The sequence below is a fragment of the Choloepus didactylus genome, chromosome 18 (assembly GCF_015220235.1).
Source record: "Choloepus didactylus isolate mChoDid1 chromosome 18, mChoDid1.pri, whole genome shotgun sequence".
Classification (NCBI taxonomy): Eukaryota; Metazoa; Chordata; class Mammalia; order Pilosa; family Megalonychidae; genus Choloepus; species Choloepus didactylus.
Window position 1 is genome coordinate 51,756,073 of NC_051324.1, and position 24,479 is coordinate 51,780,551.

General features: G+C 42.8%; 1 protein-coding gene and 1 pseudogene across 1 annotated transcript in view; both read right to left on the reverse strand.

The window, feature by feature from the left end:
• Window positions 1–1,294: 1,294 nt before the first annotated feature.
• Window positions 1,295–24,479, reverse strand: part of STAT5B (signal transducer and activator of transcription 5B) — a 57,507-nt gene continuing 34,322 nt past the window's right edge. The window contains 21 exon segments of the mRNA XM_037808180.1: window positions 1,295–4,020; window positions 4,572–4,679; window positions 4,964–5,015; window positions 9,166–9,336; window positions 10,162–10,231; window positions 10,234–10,294; window positions 10,400–10,494; window positions 11,648–11,854; window positions 13,833–13,925; window positions 14,498–14,620; window positions 14,700–14,787; window positions 15,160–15,339; window positions 15,782–15,852; window positions 15,855–15,911; window positions 15,914–15,941; window positions 16,416–16,495; window positions 16,497–16,571; window positions 16,850–16,980; window positions 19,656–19,830; window positions 20,706–20,795; window positions 21,946–22,102. Coding sequence (XP_037664108.1) covers window positions 3,894–4,020; window positions 4,572–4,679; window positions 4,964–5,015; window positions 9,166–9,336; window positions 10,162–10,231; window positions 10,234–10,294; window positions 10,400–10,494; window positions 11,648–11,854; window positions 13,833–13,925; window positions 14,498–14,620; window positions 14,700–14,787; window positions 15,160–15,339; window positions 15,782–15,852; window positions 15,855–15,911; window positions 15,914–15,941; window positions 16,416–16,495; window positions 16,497–16,571; window positions 16,850–16,980; window positions 19,656–19,830; window positions 20,706–20,795; window positions 21,946–22,102 — 2,239 coding nt within the window. The 3' untranslated portion in view covers window positions 1,295–3,893.
• On the reverse strand, window positions 5,023–7,833 carry LOC119513193 (annotated as a pseudogene).

The following is a 24,479-nucleotide window of genomic DNA, read 5'->3' on the forward strand; positions in this document are numbered from 1 at the left end:
AAGTTTCTGAAAAAATAAACTTGATAAGTAAAACTTTTATAGAGTCTTAGATAGAACCTAGGGTATTATTCTTCATGGTTTTGGGGGATACTGTTGGTTGGGGCTTGGCATACTGTGGCAAATTGAAATATCTGGCTGAAGCTTGTGTAAGAGTAACCTCCAGGATGATCTCTCAACTCTATTTGAAATCTCTTAGCCACTGAAACTTTATTTCTTTCCCCCTTTTTGGTCAAGAAAGCATTCTCAATCCCACAATGCCAGGGCCAGTCTCATCCATGGGAGTCATGTCCCATATAGCCAGGGAGACTTACACCCCTAGGAGTCATCTCCCACATGGGGGGTGGGTATGAGTTTATTTGCAGAGTTTGGCTTAAAGAGAGAGGCCATATCTGAGCAACAAAAGAGGTTCTCTGGGGGTGATTCCTGGACATAATTATAAGTAGGCTTAGCTTTGCAATCCTCAAGATCAAGGGCTTGGCTTATTAAATTGGGAGTCTTTAACACTTGAGACAATATCAGGAGTTCTGCAGGTGGGGAAGTTTATTAGTTCCACATTTTTCTCAAGGGACTTTGCAAATACTTTTTTATTTTCTGCCCAAAATTCTCTGGAATGTCACAGGGTATTATATTAACCTGTATAGAATTACAAGATTTTATCCCCTATTCCAGGTTCTGTGTAATTAGGTTGTTTAAATAAACTGACCAGACAGGTTAAATTAGATTGTATGTTACAGAGAATTTATATTTTGGACAAAATAAACATCTCTTCCTTTGGTCTCACACAGATGTTGAAGTTTTAACACACAGACAATATCTCAGACCATACAATACTTGTTGTGAGGTTGTGAGGCATGCAACGAGGTGACATCTTAACAGTATTTAGTCTTCCAATCCATGAATACAGAATGTTCTTTCAATTATTTAGGTCTTTTTTATTTCTTTCAGCAATGTTTTTTAGTTTTCTGTGTATAAGTCCTTTACATACTAAATTTATTCCTAGATATTTGATTCCTTTAGTTGCTATTGTAAATGGAATTTTATTGATTTCCTCTTCAGACTGTTCACTACTAGTGTCTAGAGACACTACTGATTTTTGCATGCTGATCTTGTACCCCCTCCCCCCATCCACCACCAAGACTGACAACACACCCTCTCAACTTCTAGCCCTACCCCTGGAAGCATCAACTCCCTAGTTCCCTTTTTCTGGGTCACAATAATGACTTCAAACTTCTTCTTTTCAAAGCCACCCTCCCTCTCCACCTGATGGAAAAAATAAAAACAGGACTCAGCACTGTTCCTTAGAGGAAGCCTTTATTGTAACATAAAATACACAATTTTATGATTGCCCCAAATTGTTCACAATACTTTTTGGTGACTATATACTAATCTGCCTCAACACTAAAATATGTATCTGAAATAATTTCACAAAGTTTTAAAAAGAAAAACTATAAAAAGTATACTTTCATTTTAAGTTATATCCACCTTCAGTCTCCCCTCTATCCCCTACAAACCCTTGCACATCCCACACATTGAGCTGAAACATTTGTATGATTTTTGTGTGTGTGTCTGGGAGAGGGTGAGAGGCTGAGAGGCTGAGGCGGTCCAGACTTGCCACTGCCTCTTCTTGTGGTTTGCAGGAACAGGGAGAACAAAGAAAATTTAATGCAGATAGCAAGAACATCTTTCAGTCAAAAGTCTCTCCCATCTAAAGGCAAGGCCTCAGGAAAATTGAGGACAACTCAGCAACTAAACAAGCAATGGAATCCCACATTCAGGGAAGCCACACTCTTCTATATCCTTCCCCCACCCCCCTGCCAACTGTAAACACTAGCGTGAGCCCAGAGCCACCAGGATTGCCCAGGCTGCTGGTCCTCCTTGCCCGGGGGCTGGGTCCTCGCAAATCTGAAAGGGTGTCGCCCTCCCCCGTTGCTCACCACCCCCCCAACAGGTTGCTAAAACAAAGAGGGCCATCATTCTGAGGCAGGTGTCATCGAAGCATCTGTGAGTGAAGGCGGCAGGAAGGGCTCTTTAAGACTGGGTCCTGGTGCAGTGAGGCTTTCCTTTCACCCTTTCCCTACACTCCCATCCTCAAGGTCAGAATTTTCATCAGGTCTTGAGGGGTAGGGAAGAGGCTTAGCAGCATCCTACAACAATGCTGGTATCCGTGGAGGGATCTGCGTGCTCCTCAGAGGCAGAGAGATTCTACTGCCTGGCATAGAAAAATAAATCAGTGTATGATACCAAGCCAAGGCAAACAGCAGCTTTGAAGAAGTCATCTTCCAATAAATAATGTACTACAGAGGAATATTTTCCTTTAACATCAAAACACTGATAAATTCAGAAGTTATTTTTGTAAAAAAAATATCTGTTTATTTACTCACATGTATAAAAATAAGGCTTTTAGAGCCATATTCTCCTGGGTGTGCTCATACACTTCTTTTGGAGAGGAGGGCGGGTTACCTTACAGGCCTTACCCGTAAGCTGTGCCTGCTCACCCCTTCTTCCCACCCATTTGCCAAAGCCCTGCCTTAGCCCATTCCTTTCTACAGGTGTAAAGCTACGGGAGAAACTGTGGAACAAGATCACGATGAGTCTTTTTGTTCTGTTGTGTTTTTGCAGTTTATCAAACTTCCTAGAAAACCTGCCTACTCCATTTCCCAAAATACCAATACCCAGCACCTGGCACCAGGTGGGCAGTGCTATCTGCTGAACAAGCTGACCCTAGGATCAGACCACACACCGTATGTGAGTAGTGAAGGGAAATGAAGTGACCTGGTCTGAATGAATGGCACAGGACCTGACACAGAAGAGAGAATTTTGATGCCAAAATAGGGTGGGAAGGGAGAAACAGAAAAGATCTGATTGGGAAACAAAACACCATTCAATATTTGCAAAACTCCATTATCAAGAAGCCTTAAGAAAGCCACAGGCTGGACCTCCGCAAGCTCAGAGGAAGGATGGGCAGACTAGAACAGCAGCTCCCCGAGGTGACAAGGCAACATTCTCAGCACCTGGACATCAGGGCTGGGCATTCCTCTCTAGCCAAAATACAAAGGACATCAATACCATGAGCTCTGAGTTACATGACCCTCTTTTCTTTCCTCTGTTTTATCAAATGTGTCTGCACATGTGTGCACATATAGGAAATGAGTGGCAATTCCACCAACAGAGAGAGAGAGAGACAGAGAGAAAGAGGGAGGGAAGGAAGGAGTGAGGGATAGAAAGACAGAGAGAGGATGTTAAGATGGGTTAAGTGTCATTTACAAAGCCACCACCCATCAGAAAACCTGTGACTCCCCTTGCCCCAGCAACACTGTATGTTGACCCTCTTCTTATCCCTACCCAGGAAAACTGGTGTAGGGAGGGTGGGAGGGAGGACTGGCTTTCTTTGTCAAAAGGCAGTTAACTAAATTTCAGAGGAATAGCAGACATTCACAGTTATATAGTGATTGCTTGGCAGCCATAGTAATAAAGACCCACCAGAGGAGGTGGTTTCTCCTCCCTCATCCTTCTCCTACTCAAACAGCCACATTTCAAAGTTCAGCCATCCTCAAGACTCATGGCCACGTTCCAGGGTTCATGGAACTGACTGTCATTTTTTGCACAAGGTAAAAACAACCACAGCCTCTGTTTGTGGCCCTGGTGCTACAGTTAAACTCTGGACAGCAAGGGGAGAAACACCTCAACGTGCAAGCTCTCACACATACACACGCACACCCACATTCACACTCCCTTCACTGGTGCCCCATGCACAGAAACACTAAAGTCACAACTAGTATTAACACTTCACATTATGAATATTGTTTCCAAAGAGAAGCGATTCATGGAATTAAAACATCCACAAGAGTGATTCCTCTGGTGAGGATGAAGAAGCTGAAGATGAGAGACTGGGGTCACGACTGCGCACGGGGGATCCACTGACTCTCCATGGGTCGGCCTAGGAGTTCCTCCACATGCCGCGCTACGTCCATTGTGTCATCCAGATCAAAATCCCCATCCGTGTCAAGGACAGAGTCGGGGCTTGGGAGGGAAAAAGAGGGAGGGGAGGGAGGGAGGAAGGTTGTCAGAGTCCAGAGAGAAATGACGAGCTGCAGAGACCACCCCCAAATCCCACACACCACCAGGTACAGGGACCTAAGACTGCCTGTACCCTCAGCTTGGGCTTCATAGGAAAAGAACTAATTCTGATCTCAATCAATCCTAGGGGGCAGAAGAGTCCTTTCCTAGCTAGTTGTACAGAGGGACTCAGATTAAATGACTCTGCTCAAATACTGGCTGTCCAGGCACATCTGGTCCAAAGACAGAGCAAGAAAAATCTCCTTTCTGGGAGAGGGGAACAGATGACATTTGTCCAATCATTACTCTGCTCCAACTACCAATATCTTCTGGCTGAATCTCTCCCCCCAGCCTGGGCAAGAGCAAGAGCCCGGGCCTAGGCTGGGTGGCCTCAGACCACCAGAGCTCTGCATTCCTGTGACTCTGCATTCCTTTGACCACTGGCCGTCTAGGAGTCCAGCCCAAGGCCAAGTCCCCAGCTCCTCCCCTGCAGACCCCACGAGAACACCACCTACTTCTGTGGGTACATGTTATAATGGGCCTGGGGGCACACAGCTGGGGATGGGGCCTGGTCCATGTAGGCTGCACTGCCCCCCGCAGAGTCTGCTGACGCGTTCACAAACCTGTAGAGAGAGCAGGACAGGGCCTCAGCTGCCAGGGAGCGGGTTCAGAGGGTCATCTTTATGACTTTTTCGGGATGTAGGGGGACAGTGTGCCCCTCTTGTCTCTGGAGGGTCCCGCACCACATCATGACCAAGCCCACTGCCCTCCCCAGAGCTGAGCCAAGTTTCTGGGGGAATGTGAGGCACGTGAACAGGAGGGGCAGCAGTGGGGGGGGGGGGGGTAGGAGAACCAGGAGAGGAGGAAAGAGGTAGCAGGGGACCCAGACCCGGCCCTCAACACTTACTCAGGGACCACTTGCTTGATCTGCGGCTTCACGTATCCGTCAACTGCTTTAGCTGCCAAGGGGAGAACGGTGGTGAGAATGAAGTTGTCAAGTGAAGTAAAAATACAATCTCCCTTAAGAATCACATCTCTTCTTAGGACAAGACACAACTACCTAATTTTATTTTAGGATATGATACAACCTCTTGATTTTTCTGACAATCTGTTAAGAAGTCTTGTACAGGAGAAACCTCAATACTAAAACTGCAAATTAAGATATCTTTGAAGTTAGCTAACCGACTTTGTGGACATTTCTAATTAAGCATTCATATAAATTTATATTCACGTTTTTTTCCCCTTTAACCTAGGCATAACACATACATTCATGAATAATGATTCTGGCAAAAAAAAAAAAAAAATCAGAGATACTATAAAAATTCTCAAGTTTTTAAAATGGTGTGGAATAGGTTTCAAATAACATTCTACATGAATGTCAACTCCTGATTTAATTGCAGGATGTTATTATGCCAGAAGAATGGTTGGTTTTAATTCTTTTTTTTTAACAGATACTGGTATCAACACACACTGGCTTATTAGTAATTAAGGTATTTGCATTCATAGTATTCAGTATGGACAAAAAATTTTGAATATTGATTATTTGCTATGAGGCTTTAAACTGTGAAAGTCTTTTCAACATAAAGAAAACGGTTACACATATATAAGTGTAAAGCACAATCTTAAAAAAATTGATGAATAAGGACTGTATTAGTTTCTCATGTAGTATAAACTACATTTTGATGCAACACGCAGGACTGCATTAAGACCTGGTCATTCTTCAACAATGTTTCCCAGGGCACTTGCACCTCACTGAAGTTGAAGCTGTTTCTTTTGGATATTTCCCACTTCAATATGAAGTAGTTGTTAGGGTTTCATTAGTGGTTTCATTATGTGGCTTTTTAAAATAATAAAATGGTTTTGTTTTTTTCCACAAGCTTAGAGTTCTTAGACAAGACATTTTTCTGGAAATCATACACCCCAGGGATATTTTGAATACCCAAGCACTCTTCAGTAGACAAAAACCTCTCAATTCAACTGTAATAAATAAGCATCTACCTGCACCCTTAGCTATATTACCAGTATATCTTGGAACCAAAGTAATATGGTGTTCCTAATCCCACAGTACACTTAATTGTTTTAAAATCTGAATATTTCCCTCATTTATAATTCCATTTTGTATGATAGTTCTGACCACTACCTTTTTATGGCTGCTTGGAGTTAGTTTAAATCAATTATTACCTGTTCCTCAAATCTGCTTTTAAGTAGTGTCTTTATTAAACTAGTCCACAAGGCAGCCAAGTAAGATGTATTGTTTTCCTTCCTATAAACTATTATTGAGCACAGGAAGGCAATCCACCACAACTCCAAGATCTTTCCTTGCCTATTAGGATACACATTCACTTGCACTTCTCTTCCTCCAGAAGTTAAAGCCACATTCAATCTCGAATTCCTGCTGAACAACACTTGTTCCTGTTCGTGACCTAACTTCAGGCAGGTGGTCTGCACAAGCCGGCTCACTGTCATTATTTGCAGCCCCCACAACTAGGGGACTGTTTTTATTCTGTAACAAGGATTTGGAAAAGGATGACAAACTCTGTCTCCACAACAGCTCACCTTACCATTTATCTGGGCTTTTCACAGCTTACTCAGTGATTCTATTTATGTAAGCAGCCAACTGTTTTAGAGATTTCTTAATGTCCTTCATGTTCTGATTAGTGAAATTAGAGATCCTTTTTCTAGGAAGATCAACGGAACCACATAACAAAAGTTCTGCCTTTTAATGGTGTGGGTTTCTTAAATACTGGTGCCTCATGGTGTGGCAGTGCTCGGCCCAGCCCTGAGGCTATCAGTTGACATATCCCCTGGCTCTCAGGCCTGGCCCACTCAGGACCATGCAAATGCAGTCGGGCATACAGCCCTCAGGATAGCGACACAGTTATTTTCTTAAAAGGCTGATTATGGAAACCCAGTTAAATAGGTAGTAAGAATGTGACAGTCTGAAGTCAGTGTATAAAGTCTTGTTTGTGGGTGAGTCTGGGAATCAGTATAACCTTAACCATATTAGACGATTAAGATTACAGTATGATCAATAGGATGAAGAGCTTGTGAGCTAAACAGCCTCAAACAGTGAAATGCTACCTGGTTCACCAACTGCTTGTTATCCTAATCTCTTCTAGGGATTCAGAGGTCAGGAGCTACCTTTTCTTAACATGTCATGTTTTCTGTGTTTTACAGTCTACAGAGACTTTTATAGACTCATAGAAAAGATAAAAAACCAAAAAAAAAACTACTGTAAGAAAAGGGATTTAAAAATCTATATTAGCTGTGCTAACAAAAAGAAAATGATAGGGATAATCCAAAATACCACATAAACCTAAAAATAGTTTGGCTTATTTCCCTCCCTGGAAATACAACCATTACCTTGCAATGGAAGGCATGATACAAAGAACAGACTCGATAAAGGAAAAAAGGTTGATAGAGTGGGCTAAATAGAAAGTACAGTCTGTTTTACTCCAGCAAAATAAAATTTCAATGTTAAAAGAACAATGACACACTGAGAAAAATATTTTCTATATATAATAAAAGGTTAATATACCAACTTGTTAAGAAAAAAAGAAACTCCAAAAGAAAATGAGCAAGGAACATAACCCGTGCAGTTCACAGAAGAAATATGACCAACCAATAATGTGGTGGTTAAAAAACATAGGCTCTGGAGCCAGACTGCTGGAGGTCAAATCCTGGCTTGGCCACTTTCTAGCTGTGTGACCTTTGGCAAATTATTTTACTTGCTTATTTACTTATCTGTGCCTCAGTTTCCTCATCTGCTGTTTTGAGGATTAAATGACATATTACATGTAAAGTGCTCAGAGAAGTACCTGGCACATGGTAAGCACTCAATAAATGCTAGCTGCTATTATTATCATACTCATTATTATTATCATATGAAAAGATGTTGGACATTACCTAGAATTTTAAAAAATGAAAATAAGAACAGTAAGATTATTTTTATGTCACTCAGATGGCAAACAAACTGATGAACAGAATCTATGTTTGGAGAAAGTATGGAGAAGCAGACACTCAAAACATCTGGTGGGGAGTGAAAATGGATTCAGTTTTTTGGAGGGCAACTCTGAAAAGATATGTGAAAATGCTTAAAAAGTACATACTCTTTGACACAAATTCTACTTGTAGGAATTTATCAAAGCATCAGTTGAACAAATGCATGAAGATGCATGTACCAGGTTATCGCAACACTAATCATTTACAAAAAATTGTGAATAACTTAAAAATCCAACATGTTAAATAACCAACACAGAATACATCATGGAATCACCATACAGTGGAATTCTAGACGAATGAATTCCAAAACGATGTTGTGAGGTTTTCCAAATGCACCAAGCTCACTCCCACCTCAGGGCTTCTGGGCGGGCATACTCTCTCTGCCTGGAGTGGTTTCTTGTTAGATCTTTGTATGGTTAGCTTCCTTCCTTGGTTCAGGTCTATTCAAACATGACCTCCTCAGGGAAACCTTCCCCGACCACTCCAGTTAAACGCTACCCCTCTCCCCTCCTACCTGTCACTCACTTCTCTATCTTTTGACCTTGCTTTATTTTTCTTTAAACCATCCATCACTAAATAAATATATTTATTTGTTTACTTGTTTATTGTCTTCCTTCCTTCCCTAGACTGTCACCCCCACACAGGAAGTACTCAATAAGCATCTGCTGACTGAATGAATGACTGTCAGAATATCCACCCAATTGTTTGCTGTGATTGTTTGCTCTAGAATAGAGGGTATTGTGTGATGTCTATTTTCCTTTTTATACTTGTCTGTGTTTTCTGAAATTTTTACAACAAACATGTAATACTCAGAAAACAATAAAATCATCTCTGTTTTGAAAAACAAAATTTTACCTTCCTAATTTTGTTTTATCTAAGCTTGTGTTAAAAGCAATCTGTTCCCTTCAATTTGATTTTTGGGGTTAGCGGCAGATGTGTTTTCTACACGACTGAAGAAGATGGTCCAGGATTTACAGGATTTACGTCTGCTCTGGATAACTCGCAAATACTAATAACTGAAGTTTTCATGCAAGAGAGACACACACAAACAAAACAAAAACAAACAAAAATCACAACAAAATCAAATCAGAATGCGAACATTGTTACCAGTAGCAGGCTCGCATGGAACAGGTGTGTAATATTTGGAGTACACTTCATCTTTTGGCCGATCAGGAAATACGTAGATAAGGTAATTCAGGTCCCCCAGGCGGTCGGCCAGGGACCGGATGGAGAAGTCTCTGGTGGTGAAAGGCATCAGATTCCAAAACATTCTTTCCTCTAAACCAATAAACAGAATAATCACATTCTAAACATGGTCTCTAAAAGGAAATCTTAAAACCCAAATATACCCATAAATTAAAGCCCTTCATTAAAATTATCCAATAAAAATCTTCATGGAAACAACCACAGGTTACAGAAAAAGAAGTTTTAAGAAGTCACAGGTAGATAGCTGATAACGCATACATCACTCCCCTAGAGAGCCAATGATCTGAGGTGGTTTCAAGTTCTTTTCCAGAAGAAATGGTTCTCACTGACCACAATACCTGATTCCCTGTACTTAAGTATATGAAAGATGGGAAGCATAGCCAGAGGCAGCGTGAGAGCTATTAAAAACTTTAAATCACAACAAACAAACAAGCAAACTATCAAGCTAAGCTACTCTTACTTTATTGTGAGGGCCAGAGGAAAAAACTAACATTCTTGGATGGAAATGATCAATGGCAAAACCCTTATGTTAATTAGGACAAAGAAAAATTAAAATAGCATGACATTACTACTCTAATGACTCCAAATCATCAAGGCAATTTTTCACTGAAATAATAAATACTAAATGATAAGGCAAACATTTCAAAAGGAAGCAGCTGAGACTTTGCATAGGCTGCTGTATTATAGTTAGCCTGTCATGGTTATACATTGGTGTTTCCCATAATTAGATTTTTACATAGGCTGTCGAATTATGGGCAGCTATATCATGGTTATACATTTGTGTTTCCCACAATTAGTACTGGCCCCAAGAAATAATAAGTATTCAATAAATTGTTAAAGTAATTTAGCAACAAAAGCAGCTAAGTAGAGCCAAGTTAGAAAGGGAGAAGTACTCACGAGAATCAAACTTCCAAGCAATGGTGATGCCACCAATTTCAGAGTCGCTGAATCTCATGCAGGAAGGTCCCATCTGGGCTTGTTAATGAGCAGGTCATGGGCCTGTTGCTTGTTCACAAAACCTAAAATGGCCCTGGGTCACCACAGGCCAAAGGAGCAGAAGCAGAGTGTGGTATTTTAATGTCAGAAAGAAGACCTTCTTACTCTAATTGCTGACCTAAGAAATTACAATTCTCACCCATCATTCCAGTGAGGCTTGAGGTGTTTTTTTAACACTTCCATCACGCCGTCAAACCACTGCCAGAAAGTGTAATTCCGTCCTGGCAAATTCTCCTGGTTGAATATACATTGAAACACAAGAAAGCAAGAAAAACTTGCTATGTTAATCTGCATACACTTTAATGGGAAAAAATTAAATGGGAAACAAACATCTACACTGTCAGAAGCATACAGATATATATGCCTACCTGAGTTTTACCAAACAGTCCTACAACCAAAGAACAGAATAGAGTGGAAAAAAACAGAAAAAGGAGAAAAAAAAAGAAGAGCAATTACCAACACCCAGTGAAGCCTCACTACCAACACCCTCACCTGGATCTGGGCTGACTAGTCCCTCACTCTTCTCAATGTATTATCTGGGAACTTTTGAGAAATGCAGAATTTCAGGCCCCATCTTAGACCTGCTGAATCAGGGCCCACACTTGAAGAAGATGCCCATGTGATCTGCAGATCTAAACTGGCTTAAATCACACTGTGAGGCCAAAGACACCTCTCCATCACACAGCTTGTTACCAATAATCATGAGCAAAATACAGTTACCTGATTGTACTGGAAGGCAGAAGCTTCACTGCAATGGCAAAGACAGACTATACAGATCTCCAGCTTCCCTATCAAACCTCCCCTGGTTACCAGCAATCCTTGGTGGCCAACTTGTTAACATAAAACCATTTAAAAGAGTTAAAGACTCAAGGATAATCAGCTATCCGAATTAAGGGCATTTAAAACATTCCTGGGGAGGGAGGATAGTAAGTTAACAAAAGTTAACTTTAAAGTCAATCAAAGATTTGACATGTGACATCTGAACTACCAGACACTAAAGGAAAAGGTCCCTTTGTCAGCATCTCCTCTTATAGGTAGAGGGTCCCATGGAGACCTGATTTTGCATTACAAATCAGGGAATGTCAGAGAGTTAATGGGACAGAGTGATGTAATTCTAATCATCACAAAAGCTTTACTTCTCCTGAGCTGCCTTAACTAACGGTTTGCTTGTCTGTTTCCTTTATAAAGGAATACAGTGCACTAACTGCATCCAAAATCTCACTTAAGTATGCAAAGATGTAATTTTCCATTTAAGACTCAGGCAACTCTCAAGCAGTACATCTACCCAGAAGCTTCCTACTACTTGTGTTACATTTTATTAGAATAAGAACAAAGGCTTAAGGTAGGGATTGATCTAAGATAGCACCTGGGGTCACGTGCTCCTCACCCTGTTGAACTGGGACCAGGACACGGACATGCTGCTGTAGTCCTCGAGGTGGCTGCTGCTGCTGTTGAACAGCTTCTGCGCCAGGAACACGAGGTTCTCCTTGGTCAGGCCCCGGCTGCTCTGCACTTCTGCCTTGAATTTCATGTTGAGCGCATCACACAGCTGCGGCCACAGCACCTTGTCAGGCACAGCAAACGGCACCCTGCCCTGGGGGAGAGAAGCCAGACCCTTATGAGAAAATAGTTGCATGATTTATTCCCACAACCTGGAAAAGAACAAATCTATGGCTGAAAGTAGTTACAAACCTTTGTCTTACAAAGCCTGAGGATAAATTAAAATTCAGAAGGTTCCATCTGACCTTCTTTACACACAACTAAGAAAGTAACCCCCAAGCTATCCATGCTGTTTTGTAAATGACCTGTGAAAACCAACCATCCATTCGTATGTTCTAGTAGTCATGAAAACAAAACATAACAAAGTTCTGGCTCTTATATTGTAACCTCATTGGGAATTTAGAAATCTAAAAGACTGGTTCACTAGGTACCGAGAGAGCAAGTGTGAGTGTGTGCGTACACACGTGTGTGCACAGTGTAATACTTGCCTTTGATACGTGTCAAGAAGTCTAGCTCAAAGTAAAATAACTTAGTATGGACAAAAGGAAATTGCAAGTTGGATGACTTGCTAGTAAAGAAATAGGTTAGAATATAAATTTTTATTAAACTGCTTTTCATTCCATTCAGCTATAGTACTTCATTTTACTTATTTTAATTACTATAATTTGTTTTTGATTAGGTGATTCCTTCACATAACAGAAAATTCAACAATTTCCCCCTTTTTGTACATAAATGGTAGCATAAAGCCCACAAATTCTGCGTCTCTCTTTTCCCACTTACTACTACATCTAGGCCTCATATCAGTACATAAAGAAATACCACTTTCTCTGTTATGGCTGCTAAATATCCTACTATATGGAAAAACAGTAATATATTTAATAAGATACCTGTAAATAGGCATTTATGTTATAGCTTCCAACTTTGGGCTATTATAAATAATGCTTCAATATGCAAACATATCTGTAGAATAAATTCCCAGTAAATTTATTTACTTTAAAATAGCATAAGAAATACACTAGTCAACATAGCAGAAAATACTGAATAGTCAACATTGCAGAAAATAAAGAAAAAGCTTATTTCTTTAAACAAGTTCTTTAGCAATTACATGTTACAGGAGATGCCAAGGTATACGGGGAGTGAGATATCTGGACAGGGAGGGAAGGAAAGGAGGGAAGATGTGGCAATCCTTCCAGGAGGCTTATCAGGACAAGATATTGGCAGATATTTTAAAAACGAGCCTCAAACTGACGGTCTGCAGCAAAACGATGGTAGAATCTCTAATAAAATCTCTCCTTTGCAGTAAAAATATTCTCTAAAGGAGAACATTAGGAATGCTAAGTAAGACTCTTTGTATTAGCCATTAGAAAAGGACATACTATTATGTACCATATTATACTCAGGGTGGAATAATGATGATAATCCTTTTATCATACTTTTATGGACTAATGTCTACTGGAAATATGCAATACATAAGAGTTTTGCCTAATGAAATGTTTTGAAAGTACTCATAAGCAACACACTAGTGATATTCACATAGTATTTCAGTACATAAATCCACAAAATTATATTTGTTTCTTTAAACAAAGCATCTCATTATTCTTCACGGGAGACCTGGAATGAATCACAGAATCTAAAATTTAGAAAGAACCTTAAAAGTTATCCCCACTTACTGGAAGGAAGATGACACAAAGCAACATCCAGGCTAAAGCAACCTCGTGAGAGGATGGATTAGAACGAACTTGGGAGTCCCAAATCCCACCCAGGATTTCATCCATTTTATATATTATTCCAAATAATATTGATTATTAACTACATTACAGGCTTTTTGTAGGTTATTAATTTAGTCTTCCCAATAGCCCTATTGCACATGATTATTCTTGTATGTTTTAGAAACTTAAGCTCAAGAGAAGTTGAATTTCTCATGCTCATACAGTGAGAAAATGGCAGAGCGTGGATTCAAATCCTGGCTTGACTGCAAAGCCCATGCTCTTTCCGCATTTTTTTGTTTTGGGGGAATAATACATGAAAGAGATTCATTAGACCAATATCAAGATCTTGAGTTCTGCACTCACAGGCTCTGCAAAAGCGTTGTCCCAGAGGACGGTGGCTGTGGCGTTGTTGTCTTGGCTGCCATGAACAATCACCACCACGGGGAGCGACAGGGTCTACAAAGACACAGGAGAAGGGCTGAGAGCCCACGAGCCTCACAGTCCTCCCCTTCTCTTCCTTTTCTCTGATTGTATCACAACACTTTCATTCTCTTTAAGTTTCAGTAAACGTCATCCTAGGAAACAGAATATGAATGGCTCCGAGAATAATATGACTTTTCACACAGGCACAATCTTAGAAAGTTTGGATGTTTTTAATGTGATGTTGCTTAGATACTTCTTGAAGGATTTCAAGTGATATGGAGAACAAGAGAAAGAGAAGAAAAGAGTCTGGGGATATTTTTGGGAAAAAAATAACACAGAACAAATGTCTAAAATTTACTAAAAAACTGTTAGTCAAACAAATTCATCTTAAGTGATGCTTCTCATAATTCTTTTTTGACCTACATCCTCAGCGATTTTGGCTCATTACTGTTTGTTCATGTTCATGTCATAAGAGAATCTAGGAGATGCAGTTCTAAGGATGAGGTCTCCCCATTTTCTGTTCATAAATAGTCAAAAAGAAGGCACTATGTGAAAAAAAAACCTTTTTTCATATAAAGTACACACACCCACACACACTGCTTTACCTTGACCTGAAAAACTAGCTCATTTCCACCAACACTGAACTGTGATTCAAATAGGATTGTAAATTTTTCTTCTGTCACAGACTCAGCTCCACGACGGTCAGACCTCTTGATTCGTTTCAGAGACTGCAGAAGAGAAAAAAAAAGATGATCAAGTCCTCAACCAATCAGATAAAACGTGTTCTTCCTCCTCTTCCATCCTCACCATGTTCCTGAAGTGGGCGCTGAGGGTGCCCGTGGCTTGGTGATACTCCATGACGCAGCAGTTGTTCAAGATCTCTCCACTGGAATCGCTGCAGAGCGGAGACAAATGCCAGCTCCAAACCCATACCACATCTCAGTATGAGTATAGAGAATATGTTTCGGGTAGTATGTTTTAGGGTAAAAAAGGATGGTAAAAAAAACTTAGATCATCCAGAGAAAATGTTGGTTATACAAAATTTCCAAAATTTTTTCTTGGATGTATTCCTACTAAATGAAACAAAATTATGGTATCTTCAAAGAGAACCCCTATCTTCTTTCTCCGATAGAGGAGGCAGATGGACTACCAGGGTCTGACATAAGAATGGAGGTTCCAGACAGTTTCCTAGCAGGCAGGATCACTTTCCTCCTACTTCAACCTATCAAGGAAAGTAGCAAAGAGTGGGAAGAAGTGGCACAATTACTTGCGGGTGTTCTCGTTCTTGAGCAGAGACTTGGCCTGCTGCTCACTGATGATCGTGGCCTTCACCTGGGGTGGGTTCATGTGCACATTCAGCTTCCCGCCCACCAGCAGGCGCACGGTGGCCGCGAACTTGGTCTGGGTCTTCAGGACCTGAGGGGGCTGCTTCTCGATGATGAAAGTGCTGCAGGGGCACAGGACCAGAAGACAGCGAGACACTGGCTCAGGGGAAGGCTCCAGCTCTCTGCACCCAGGAGCCCACCTGGCACAGGGGCTCAGGGGGGAGAAGAGAAGAGCACGTGGGGCAGCGTCTGTTCCCAGGGAGGCTGCTGGGAATCGGGGGGAGGAAGGCAAGGGCAATGCGGGCAACGGAAAGGAACTTCTCAGCAGCTGGCAGGTGTCTGAAGGGGTTCAAGGCAGCCTGTGAAATGCCACAAAAGACATGGGGCAAGGGCAGCGCCAAGCAGCCATAGCAGCCAGAGACAGAAGGATGGTGGCGTCTGGCAGAGAGAGATCAGGAGTGGCGTGTGAGCTCCTCATCCGGGAAAGCACCGCTGCCTCCCGCATGCCAACCACCACGGGGGCTGACCCTGCCCTCTGGGCATGGCCCAGATGGCAGCAATCACCTGGTCACCAGGGCTGAGATGATGTCTGTGATGGTGGCGTTGACCTCAGCCAGCATCTCCTCCACTGGGCCAAGGGATAGGCAGCTGCTGGGCACAGGTGCTCGGCCCTGCGGATCTGCTGCCGGTTTCTGCCATGATGATCTCCGCCAACTTCTCACACCTGCACAGGAGCCCCAAGGCCAAGGGAAGGACAATGGCTTCACACACCCCACCCCGACTAACAAGAGGCTGAGAGCCCCCCAGCCTGGGGAGACCCCCCAAGACACAGGCCCCACCCTTTGCCCAGCAAGGCCCTCGCCAAGGAAGGCTTTGCACTTGAGCCACCACACCTGTGCCTTGGTGCAGAGCAGAGCTGCCCTACCTCACAGAATACAAAGAAATGCAGAAGTGCTGGGATGCTAATGTGAGCCCAAGCAGCTCCAGGGTCACTCTGCACACTCCCAAGACAGTGACAGGCCTTTCTGAGAGAGGTGGCACAGCAGGAGGGAGCAAAGTCTGTGCCACCATGACCCACAATCCCGAGGAAGCCCGCTGCACTTGCAAATGGTAGAATATAAATGGCTGGCACCAACAACCCGGAGCCCTGGCCTCCCCCCACCTCCCTCCTCGCTGCTGCCTCCCCCACGCCCATTACCAGGACTGTAGCACGTCCAGGCTGCCTTCCGGGGGCCCTCCATTCCCTGCCAGCTGTTGCCGCCGCTTCCACTGAATCAGGTTCGTCATCCAGAATGATGGTCTGCTGCTTCCGCAGCAGCTGCAGGGTTCTCTTCTGGTGCTTCTCAGCCAGCTCCTGAAGGCAGGTGGCAAAAGCAGGCCCTTCTGGGCTCCTAGACAGCAAACCCTGCAGGGCCTCCCCTAGCAATGGAGGGGATGGGGCCAGCCTCATCCACAGGCCTTTCCCCTCCTGACTGCTCTGCCCCACATGCCCCCCACAGGAAGGAGAGTTCTGGCCTTCTGCTCTCCTGACCCCTGCCCTCTTCCTGGCTCTACCCAAGGCCTCTGGTCCCCCAGGGAGCTCGGGATGTGGACCGCCACATCTGAGGGGAGAGGGACGCAGGACCCACTCACCACACGGTACCGCTGCAGCGTCTGGGCCTCACGCTGCAGCCAGGCCTCCAGGGACACCTGCTTCTGCTGGAGGGCCGTCTCCCGGCTCAGACGCTCCTGGGGGCTCAGCTGGGCCAGCTGGGCAAACTGAGCTGGAGGAGGGGACAGGACACCCACAACCATGTTCTCCCAGCTTCCAGCAGGAAGCCCAGGGACCCACACTCACCTGTTTGGGAAGAAACACCCTCAAGGGGACAGTAATCCCATCAGTGCTGAGGGGGCCCAGGACGATTGGGCCCCTCAGAAGACAGCCTCTGGGCTCCACCCCATGTGTCCTTGCTCTGAGCGGGAGACGGACACCCGGGAGTGTGCTGAGGAGGATTCCTGCGACGTGGGCCTCGGAGTCCGTGGCCCGCCCTCCCCACCCCACCCCACTCAGCTGCCTGCCCGGCCCTCCCCACACGGGGTCAGCCCTGGAGCCAGACTGCCTGGCTTGGAAGGGTGCCCTCGCCGTTGACTGGCTGGGCCAAGGTGGGCAAATCACTTTGCTTTCTCATGCCTCAGCTTCCCCACCTGTAAACTGGGGAGAATAATGGCACCTGACATTAAATAAGTGATGATGTGGAAATGCTCAAGGAACCGCCCGGCACACAGTAGGTGCTATGTGCGAGTCAGCCCTGACTGGCTGCCAGTCACAGGACGGGCCCACCCCTCGCACAGCACATCCTCCCGCGAAGGCCTGGGCTTCGTCCCATCTCGCGGCACAGCAGTTTCTCCTCAGGGAAGAATGAGCTTCCCCAGGTGCTGGAAGGTACCTCGCATGTGTGTCCAGGCTGGGTCACAGTGAGCTCTGCCAGTCAACCCCCAGTGAGAAAGAGAGAGCAAGACAGAGTGAGCAAGCAAGAGAGAGAGAGCCCAGTGTCCACTGGGTTCACAAACCCAGAAGGTTCTCTTATAGCAATGATGGTCAGAAAAGGTGGGTGGAGGGAGGCTTCTCTCCACACTAGCTGAGAGGAATTCTCATTAATGGCAGGAAGAAGGATTAAGTGAAGCCTTAGTGCTTTTCTTAATCTATTGCTAAACACCTAAGGCATATGGAAGGTAGAAAGAACAACACAAGAACAGTTATGTATCAATAGCCCAGCCTAAGAAGTCAGCCATTTCCACCGTGAAAACCATTGTACTCCCACTCCTGGTACAAGCCTGCCCGTCCCTCCCTGAGATAACCACCATCCTAAATGCTGGGACTATTAGTCCCTTCCAATAACTTGGGCTGAGTCAAGGAGATGAGAGATCAGCACATCTTGGTGGAGCTCCAGGTTGCCTCTGAGGGCCATGACACTCCATCCTAGCCCCTGCCCATGTAACGCACAAGCTGGGACAGACAAAAGCCACTCTAGACAGCCAGGAGAAGCCCAGAGAACTAGATGGAGCTTATAAAAGTGGCACTGACCAGGAAGAGTATGATCCAGACATAGAACCTTCAGGACAGGACAGGTGTGGTGATCCTACAAGTGGGGCCTCACTGTGGCAGTGACCCACTTGGTTCTCTCCTGGCAAACAGGAGAAGCTTCTGGGATGGAGTATGGGGGACATGAGGCAACTGTTCTGCTCCGCTGGAGGGAGCTGAGCTTTTCCTTGCACAAATGGATCAACAGCCTGTGCTTCTGATAAACGTGATAAACTGATTTTGCAAGATGGGTACAAACCCAAAGCAGAATTCAAACCCAAACCCATCCACAGGAAACAGAAACCTCAGTACAGGATCATAAATATTACTGATCAGATAAGGGTTTAGTATAAATAATAGTCTAAAATCTCCTGTACCCACCCTAGGAAGGAGCCAGACTTCCCCTAGGGTCAGACTGGGATGAAATAAGATGGAAGACATGCTAGAATCATCCCAGCCACATTTACTCAACATGAACTATGAGTCAGGTAATGTTTGAGGCCTTCGGGTGCAGAGATAAGACATGAGCTCATCTCACGGCATGCATGGTCCAGTGCGTGGGGACAGGAATAATACTAGAATAGTTTTAAGATGGAGCCTACATTCATGGTTTTAGAGGAGCACATGGTATATGTTTGCATATGGGTTTGTGTGAGCTGGTTGGCTGAGCAAAGGCTTCTTGGAGACTCTGAGCTCAGCAGGCCAGCAAGGAGAGGAAACTATTAGAGCTCCAAGTGTCGAATTCCTACAGGGACAAGAGGGGGCGCTTGTGGGGCGTCACAGCCTCTAGATTGATTGAAGGTCTCTTCCCAGGCACCAAGCAGGATTCATACCAGGAATGGGGAGGTTTTTTTCTCTAAGGGCTAACTGAGTTGCATGAGTGACGAACAATGGCACAGAACAACATTAAATGTTGGTTCCCACAAACAGACTCTTTGGCCCTTATACTGTCCTTACTTAGTTTTTTTTTTTTAAGATATAATTATGTATCTCCTATTTCACCATTTCAGTAAAGCAGCATTTATAAAATGCCTGCTATATATAAAATATTATATTTGGTTATCTTTGGTACTGTTTACTTAGACCGTGAGCTCCTTCCCTGAGGAAGAAATGCCTTCCCCAGCAGAGCAGGAGCTTCCGAGTGTGGGAAGCCTGAGGAAGATCCCACACTCTCCCAGGGCAAGCTCCTTGTCATCTCCTCTTCCTATTCCTCATCTTCTCAGCAATATCTTCAATGCAAATGATTTCCTGTTCACTCCAAAGAAAGATAAATGCCTCAGAACAGAAAACTGGTTCTCTTCCATTCTGACCTGAGCTTCTTTCTAGTTCTCCCTCCCACCCTCAAGACTTATGCTGCTCACAGTGCACTGGCCTCACCCTGGATCCTCAGGCTCTCCTGATACTGGATGATGAAGTACTCTTGAGTCTGCTGCAGCTTCTTCAGTTCATTCTCTGTGTCCTGTGTGACCAGTCGCAGCTCTTCAAACGTCTGGTTGATCTGAAGGTGCTTCTGGGACATGGCGTCAGCAAGGCTCCCAACTGGAGAACTACCCTGGAGACAGATCCGGGGGAAGGGTGCAGGCAGCAGTGAGCTGGTTAGTGAGGATAGGAGAAAGTCATAGCCCTTAGTACTCAGGAAGGGCCAGCAGAACCCTTAACTGAGTTACAGACCCCAAAAGCTAAATTAGGAGTCAACATAGTAGAAATTCCTATTTCAGATCTGGGCTTCCACCAGAGGTATTCCCAAACAGGGTCTGTCTAATTCCTTTGGGGAGAAACTCAGACTCAACACATCCTAGGTGTCACCTGGATTTTCCTACTAATGACGATGATCCCTCATTCCACATTCATTTATTGACCCAATGCCCAATGCCCAGGGCTGTGCTAGATGTTGCGGATATGGTGGCAACAAAGCTGTGTGAACACACATCACCTGTGTTCTTATGCAAAACCCTTCCTATGACTGGGTACATTTGACTTCCACTGGGGAAGAGGTCGAACTTCTCCAGCATCCTGAAGACCAGAAAATAAAGTTTACAGAGGAGGCATCAACAAGGCCTCTGTGGACCTAGCCATTTAAGTGACATGGTCTGATCCATTCCTTCAACACCTGCTCAAAAGGACACAAGTAGAAGTCTTTCCTAAGTAATTTCATCTGAATACAAGTAGGCCTTCACTCAAAAATTATTCCATTGGCATTAAATTATTTTGTACTTGTTCAGATTGTTTTATTGCAATTTCATTAAGGTTATATATCAGTTAAGATCTGAGACCACATCTTCTATTTCTTTTTGCCACCTAGGACAATACTTTGAGTACAGAGACACAATAGATGCACACTGAGGCACCTGGACAAAGTTGGGTCCAGAGAGAGGTGTGTAAGAAAGAACTTCAGAGCTGTTCTCCCCATACCCATGGGCCACTCACATTGTTGGCTTCTCGGACCAGCCTCTGCTCATTGTACAAAATGTGCCGGATGCAGCGGACCAGCTCCATGGGGCAACGGTCATACGTGTTCTGAAAGAGTCCAAGAGCAGACATCATTTTGTTCCAGGGTGAGACCCCGTCTCAGGACAGGGAGCTCCCCTGACAGAGGAGACTCCTGGAGACATTGTGGAATGATCCTAAGAAATGCTGTTCCTCTAACACCAGTGGGAACAAGAAAAGTACCTCTTAGAAAACCTAATTACAGTAAAAAAGAAAGATTATTTTATTTCATGCTAATTCACCTAAAGTAGTAGGGCACTATTTTTGGAAACAAGATAAATAAGTTTAAAAAAAGACCACATCAGAGGAGAAAGGAGACAACACCTTGACTGGGCAATCAAAATTACTATTGCCAATGGGGATGGATGTTGTATGTCTCCAGAAGGAATATGCTGAGCAGGTGCCACTGCTTATTTAGAATTCCCACTGTAATCTAATCATGAGGAAACATCAGATAAACCAAAAATAAGGAATATTTATCTTTAAAAAGTTGTGTGTGTGGGGGCACGCTGAATTATTATAAAATGTCAATATAATGAAAGACAAAGAAAGGTTGAAGAATGGCTCCAGATTAAAGGAGATTAGAGACATGACAACTAAAAGCAATCTGTGTTCCTGGACTGGATTACGTACTAGAGAAAGAAAATGCCCTGAAGGACATTATTAAGACAGCTGACAAAATGAAAATATAGACAGATGGTTACCTAAAAGCACTGTACAGATGTTAAATTTACTGAGGCTAATAACTGTTCCATAAACATGTAAGAGAGGTTCATATTATTAGAAAATGCACAGTGAAGTACTTAGGGGTAAAGGGGCATGATGCATGCAACTTACTCTTAAGTGACTCAAAAGTGAGTGCCTGCGTGTGTGCATGTGTGCATACACAAAGGGAGAGAATATGATAAAGCAAATGTTAACAAAAAATGTAAATCTGAGTATACAAGAGTCTGTTATATCATTTGTGAAACTTTCTATAAGTTTATATTTTCAAATAAAAAGTTTTTAAAAAGCAAGTACAACCACAAAACCCAAACAATAATAATCTTATATATGTAAAATATAACTCAAGAATGTTGGGTTAAAGAAGAGAATGAAAGTCTGTAAAGGAAGTCCTAAATGAAGGAAGAATCCCTCCTAGGAAAGAGAATTAAGTGTGACCCCCGGAGCTCACACCCACCTGGAGCTGCGTGGCATAGTGCCCCAGCTTGATCTTCAGTAAAAACCCATCTTCCCCCACTTGGTGCTCTGCCTTCTTCTGCAGCTCCTGCACCAGGCCCTCCAGGAGCTGGGTGGCTTTAATGTTCTCCTGTGGATTATCAAGATCTATTGAGTCCCTAGGGGGAAAAAATTACATACATATGTATACATACATGCACATGAGCCTGTGTAAATGCAGCCTCAACATATCACACCTTTCTTTGACTAAAGTGATTTCCTCATAATGCTCACTGCAAATTTTAGGAAACAACTCAACACAACTTGACTAAATGGTTACATTAATCTGTTATTAATCTTCTAATTTGTGGTTGTACAGTAAATTTTCATTTCTTTTCTTTTACCGTATATTGCCCTTTCTCCTTCCTTCTACTGACTCGCTCTGGTGCTTACGCTATCTGCTCCTAGAAATGAAGGGAAAAGGAAAATGCTTTGTGTACCCTGAAGGAAATAAGGACTCTGATATTTCCTATTTATAGTTACCCCCTCGAGGGTGGAAAGGGGCACAAGGTCAAGAATGTTCTACATGTCCTTTCCAGCCCCAATGATTTCTATGACTGTGTTGCTAATTTCACACGGAGTATTTGCTTAAGTAAACACAGGTGAAACAAGAGTGTGTGTGTATGTGTGTGTGTGTAAAATGGTTTTATTGTCATGTGTAAGGAGCCCTGGAAATGAGACATTAAGGCAGAAGACGCCTACAGGTATTTACACATTTATACCACTAGTTTCAGATTTGGGACCTGTAAGCAATACTAACTCTTCTAGAGAACTAGAGAAAGGACTTTAAATTAATTCTGAGCCATTTATGACAGGGATGGATGGTATTTCTTTCCTTCTTTTTTAAAAGTGATGTAGCAAAACAATTGCTACTGGTTAAGTACTAAATTACTTAGCTCACTGAAGGAACAAACAGCTGTCAGATTGAAATAACATTCAATTACTGCTAACATGGTTTGGATCTAAGTAAGAGATCTAGCAGTAGCTAAAAGGCTCTCTTGTCTATAAATTCCCGAAGTTAGTGATTAATTTCAGAGGCACAGACAGGTGGATCAAAATGTTGATATTTTACTTTATCAAATAATATACCCAAATCTGATGTTGAAAAGGCAGTGAAAAAAAAGCCAAACTTTAAATATGCATGCTATGTATTAAATAAAATATATATTAAATAAAAGCTTGGAAGGAAAGAAGGGCTACTCTGCACTTCTGTTCTGATGGGCAATGCTCCTCGTCCGGGGAACTGACCCTTACAAGATGCAAATCTCTAAGCAAAACTCAAGGAAGTAAAGTACTGAGTTCTGTACTTGAAAACTTAATTCTCTGTTAAAAAGAGACTTGCTTAGAAAGCTTAAACATGAAGAAGTGAAGATTTTTGTTATAACTTTTACATTCATAAGAAAACCAAAACTAAATAAAATTCAGTTTTTCACTAATATCAACAAGTATTTTAAAATTCTTGTGAGAAGACCACATGGAAAATCTGCTAAATGAAACTTCAAATAAACAGAAACTTCCTACTGATGTTTTTCTGAATCTCCTAAATCATTAAAACAGAAAAGAAAATGAAAAAGAAATGGAAAAGCACTAAACAAGGTGCAGCTGACATTCTCATATTTAGCTTGTTTTTTTTCTCACATAATTACATGAGGCTGAGATTTTTTTTAATTGCCTAGAAAATATATTCCTTTGGTGCTCTCTAGTTTCTCAACAGAAAGCAATTACTAACAGGCAACTGCAATGATTCCAAGGCAACATCACTGACGTGTATTTAGCTCTTTTTGAACTGTACGCTCTTTGAACAGTAGCATAAAGTCTGTAGAAGAGTTCCCATGGCTACGATGGTGGAAGTCTGACGTGTCTGATGAATGTCAGATGAGACTGACAACCTGGTAACCAACCAGCCGGCACGAAGGCGCTAAGCAGAGCTGCGTGCAACCTTCTGCGGGTGTGCAACAACGCTGTCCGTTAAAAAGCTTTGCTGGTCAACTGCATTTTACTAATTCTAAAAGAATTTTAAAACAATTTTCTCCCCGAGTTTGTAAACAGTAATTTGGAAAACCAAAGAAAAATTAAAATGCTTTTTAAATCTGCCACCTATAAATAACTACTGTTAAAATTTTGGTGTATTCTTTTTAGTCTTTATGTGCATATATAAGATACATATAAATAAAAAAACACTCCAATATATCCAATGTTAAATTTGTTAATAATACAATTATTAGATTATATACATATATACTTTATCTGCCCCATTAAACTCAAAATTCTTTGAGGACAAGGGCTCTAATTTTTTCATATGAACCCTACTACCTATGACACTTCTAGGCTCCCTGTGTGCGCTCAAAACATATTTGTTCATTGTTATGCATTAGTAGCAACAACTCTCATGCTTTTAGCCCATATTCGCTATTAAAGGGAACAAATCCTGTTTTTAAAATTCCCAAAGTTATTCATCTCCCTAAAACTTAATGAGTCACATAAAAAAATTTTTAA